This window comes from Molossus molossus, unplaced genomic scaffold (genome assembly GCF_014108415.1).
Source record: "Molossus molossus isolate mMolMol1 unplaced genomic scaffold, mMolMol1.p scaffold_m16_p_10, whole genome shotgun sequence".
Classification (NCBI taxonomy): Eukaryota; Metazoa; Chordata; class Mammalia; order Chiroptera; family Molossidae; genus Molossus; species Molossus molossus.
This window is the reverse complement of record NW_023425345.1, coordinates 51,148,571-51,153,266: the sequence shown is the minus strand read 5'-3', so window position 1 is coordinate 51,153,266 and position 4,696 is coordinate 51,148,571. Positions and strand designations below refer to the sequence as shown.

The window sequence follows — 4,696 nt, the reverse complement described above, 5'->3', positions numbered from 1 at the left end:
TGATATTTGGGGTGATCACCAAGGACATACACTAGCAAGCTTCAAAGCTCAAAATGAAATGATGGCAACAATACCTCTCTTCATAGTTGGGTTTTATCTTGAATACAGTTTTCTTTCAAATCCTCTTCACAACTCTGTAATAAGATCTGCAGGTAGATTTCCCATCCAATGGCACAGTAAGAAATCGACCCTTATGCTAACACTACACCCAATGAGCTTAAGGAGGTGAACTGCATTAGTATAGGCTGCCCAACAACCCTTTTTGGGAAATGTGCCTTCTCTACTTGGTGCAATTTTGAGAGGGCTGTTAAACAAGGGCCTCTACCTCCTTTGACTGCTGGCCCAAGGACCCCATTACCTGGACACAGTAATTAGTCCAGGAGTGGTCACTGACCAAAAAAATCTCTGGACTTGAGTCTTTTCAGGGGATTATACAGCTGCTGGGACAGTCTTTTCTCTGAGGTCATGAAAGTTGATATTACTACTCCTAAAACTATATATCCCCCACTTCATGGGTATTAAGAGTTCAAGATACAGAAATGTAGTCTGTGACTAGAAAACTGGTAGTTAAGGCCTCACCCCTATGGTCCATACCCTATTTAAGTAAACAAAAATACCAAGACACAGACAGACATGGCGAAATATTTAATGTCTTGTAGGTATGCCTCCCCTCCCCCAATTCCTGTTATGATTTGATAGCCTCCCCAAAATGGCAGTTCCATAGAAAACATGGGCACTTATCCCCGGCATTAATGGTTTTAATGGAAAACCATTAAGGCCCAAGTTCTCTTGACTTGGATATGATTGCAGGTGAGCTCTCTCCATAGCATGCCGCAGGCTTCTCTGGTCAAGGAGAAAAGCACTCCAGTTCTACAGGACTCCTGAGGTCTTCTGTTCTTCTGCAGCCTGGCGCCGGGAGCTGCGCCGCTGGAAATAGTGGTAGGCTCGGACACTGCAGAGGTAGCCCCCATACACGGTGAGGAGCATCATGGAGGTGGAGAAAGTCTTGTAGCCAATGTCAGCTAGTTGCTTGGCAGTTGGCATGTTGTCCCCTACAAAGATGTGGATTTAAACATCAGGATAGGCCTCAAGTGCCCAGCCTGCTTCCCTGTTTAAAGCCATTCCATAATTTCTGCATCCTTGCATTGTTTGTTCAGAATAGCCCCCACATGTATGCAGAGTTTTATAGTGGAAGACAATGTTTGGGAATTCTAAGATTCGAAGGGCAAATAAAATCTGCATGAAATAGACACACAGCTGGAACCAGGTGAATCTGAATGACATCACAGTGAACACCTGACCCTCCATGTTTTTGGAAAGAAATGACTGGTACGGACCACCCAGAAATGTTAATTGGTACATTACTTTAAACATGCATCAGTTTTTCTGGCTAGCAGGCAATTAATGGAGGCAGCCAGGGTTAAACATTAGCAGTAAATTATTCTCTGTAGGCAATCAAATGGGAACCTTCTTGGCAATACAGTCGTTCCTTGTTTATCATTAATCTGTTCCAGACTCGAGCAATTGCACCTGGTGTTGAAGGATTCCTGGGATGCTCGAATACATAGGCCTACAGTCCATACGTACAGTAATTTTAATTGTAATACAGGGGTGTACAATTGACTCAGACAACTGAGTGAGTGCTGTATCACTTTCACTGTCTCGATCAACTTTTTAACGAATATATTTGAAAAAACTGTGATAGAGTGAAGCTACGAAAGTCAAAGCAGGAAGTGGCGTGGGACGACTGTATACGATTTATTTTCCATAAAAACAGTCTTATTCACAGTGGTTAGGTTCCCAGGTCAGCCCTCAAGCATCTGTTTAAGCCATAATACTCCTAAAATAGTACCAACAGTACATTCATATTATTTCAATTGTACTTAACCTTCTACAGCATTAATTCTAAATTCCAAACATAACACCAAGTACCTATCCCAAGGGCTAAAAAGAAACTTACTGAGTCCTCAGCAAATTGTTAACTCACATTTTCATGAGATAAATTACAGTACTTCTAATTTAATTGTTCCCTGGATATTCTAAGCTAGAGAACAAGAGAAAGTTGAATATGGCAATCTCTCATCCTGAACAAAATGTTCCTCAATTTGGGGCTATGAATGTGTTCTTAAACTCCTCTCTGTTGGGGGAATTGAAATTAAAAGACTGACTGCAATTAGTAAGAATACGTTTTCTTAAAAGTCAACAATCTGGAAGAAGAAAAGCTCAGGATTAGCTGGCTTAGGGTATTAGGCAAAGGATGAGCTATAAGGGCTTCTCTGAGTGAGTCCTATGGGCTAAACATTTCCTTAGAGCCAGTACTTGAAAATGGACCTCAAGCTGAGCTGAGGCATAGCTTCCTTGAATTATAATTCCAAGTGACTTTCAATAAGGTCAGAGGAATAAAACCAAATGGCACAGGCTCAAGATGAGGTTATCTGAGCTTTGAAAGGACCCCAAGCTCTGAGACAGTGAAGAAGAAAACACACACAGCAGGACAGTGAGGCAGTAAACAAGCTCCCTGTAAATAGACTTGCAGACCTTCAACACCCTCACCCTCACTACTTCTTTCCCCTCATATTCCCCATTACCCTGGCCAGATGCTAACCAGTTATAGAGCCACCTCTTCAGGGAGCTGAAGGAAGAAGGCTGGAAGCATTCACTAGCCAAGAAACAGGATGGTACAGCTTGGCTAGAAGTGTGACAGAAGACTGACTAATAGACATAATTTTTGTGTTTAGAACATCACTTCCATGGTTCAGTCCCCAGCCCTGATCGGGGTCATGTGGGAGGCAACAAATCAATGTCTCTCACATCAATGTGTTTTTCTTCACATTGATGTCTACCCCCGCCCCCCACTCTATCTGAAAATCAATGGAAAAATATCCTCAGGTGAGGATTAAAAAAAAAAAATTAGAATCTCACTTCTTTCTCTTATCTAATCCAACCTAAGATTTCTCCTATTTTCAAATTTAAAAAACTCTTCAAACAAGATTTATTAACCAAATGGATTAGGGCAAAGCTGAACATATCTCCAAGTTAGGAAGCTTTGTCGACTGGGACACTAAAGAGAAGTAAGAAATAAGAAACGTGTATGTACCAGAGTGGTGGTGGCAGTACTGTAAGATCATGAGCTGGGTTTTGGACATCTTAGAATTAAGATGCTCAACTCAATACTGAGGTGATGATGTCTATCAGGCAGGTAGATATGCAAATCTGCACAGATCTTGGTACAGATACAGATGAAGGTAATAAGTTACACCAAAGCAGAGGATAAGGCCAGAGAGACAGGCCAAGGAGACCAAGGGAATGCCAGTTTAAATAAGCAAAATAATTAGGGGAAGAAAGCAGGTAGGACATTTCAAAAATTTCAGGGGAGGAGAGCTTTTTCATTTAACACATCCATCTTCCTGGTTGAAAGTCACTACTATGTCAAGTCGCTGCCACTGATGGATGATGCTGTATCTTTCAGGTGTGTTGGGCCAGATTGAAACCTGGGAACCACTACTGCAAAGTTATGTGCCACGATGACTGGTCAGATGGGAATAGTGACTAGGTCACCGGTAAATCTAGGGTAAATGTTAATTTGGTGCACTGAACCGGAAGAGGCATTAGGTAAAAAGCAAATTCTTAGCCAGGGCCCCAGCAGGCCCATGAACCCTGACCCCCAAGGTCAGAGCTACTAGAGTCAGAGCGTGGAGGAAGGACCAAGACGCCCGGATGTAGTCAAGGTCTGACAGGAACCTACAGCTGCAAGGAGCTTGTTGGGCTGGAAGCAGCTTAGGTCCGCGGTGCAGGATACACCGGTGACTTCAAGGGGCGAAGACGGGGCACGGGAGGATGCGGTGAGCAAAGGCCGGCCCAGACGGGCGCTCTCAGCTCGCCCAGCAGACGGCGTACCTGGGTGTCGCAGTTCCCTCCCGTCTAAACGAGGCTTCCGCAAGCAGCGTCTCGCCACCACCGTGTGCGCGGCCAGACACAGCGCCTGACACAAGAGGGTACCACCGGTCCAGAAACAACCCTAGACGCTGAGGCGCTGTTGGTGAGGAAACACACCCTTTCTCCCTCCCACTCACCCCAATTACCCTCTAGGGTTCGTCTCCCACGGCGAAAGAGCACCGCGCACCGGATACAGCACAACTCCACCCACTGAGGCGGGAGCCCGAGCGGTCCGCAACCCCGGCTGGTGGTTGTCCTTGAACTTCCGGTTTCCGACCCAGTCACCCTTACACGCATCCTCAAACGAGCCTCCCTTTCCGAGAGGCCCGTTGAATTCTGGGGGTTGTAGTCACTCTTTGAGAGCGGGTCTTTGGTGACTCAAACTCTGAAACCGGAACTTTTAGGGTACTCAGTCACGATAGAAAAGACGATCTTTCTCGCCAACTCAGTCAGCCAGCCAATCCCCAGCCTACGGCGCGGTGACGTCTCCGGTATCTAGGTAGATTCGGGGTCAGACCTCTGTAGGTGGACCGCGAGCCCTCTAGAGCCTGGAGCTGCCCTCTGCCCCGTGGCCGGGCTTCGGCCAAGCTCAGGTAGGAAACCGACCTGCACCGTGAGGCCTGGACCGCCGAGGCGTCGGCAAGTCTGCATGGCCACTGAGTGGGCACGAGGGATGTTTCTGTCCCGTGTGTGACCTTTCCGCTTGCAGGTGCCGTGATAAAGCCCAAAGCAGCGCCGGGAAAGGGGGGGGGGGGGGGGA

At 46.3% G+C, this 4,696-nt stretch overlaps 1 protein-coding gene across 2 annotated transcripts; it reads right to left on the bottom strand.

The window, feature by feature from the left end:
• Positions 1–613: 613 nt before the first annotated feature.
• LOC118624075 (cytochrome c oxidase assembly protein COX14) lies at positions 614–4,199 on the bottom strand. 2 transcript variants are annotated; one of them, XM_036252041.1, is made up of 2 exons: positions 3,898–4,075; positions 614–1,052 (listed from the first exon to the last, which is right to left on the bottom strand). In XM_036252041.1, the coding sequence occupies exon 2, from the start codon at positions 1,042–1,044 to the stop codon at positions 871–873; it is 174 nt and encodes a 57-aa protein (XP_036107934.1). In that variant the 5' UTR covers positions 1,045–1,052; positions 3,898–4,075; the 3' UTR covers positions 614–870. The 2 variants fall into 2 exon arrangements, with proteins under 2 accessions (XP_036107934.1, XP_036107933.1); XM_036252040.1 differs by lacking the exon at positions 3,898–4,075 and adding an exon at positions 4,083–4,199 and having other exon boundaries at positions 615–1,052.
• Positions 4,200–4,696: the final 497 nt, after the last annotated feature.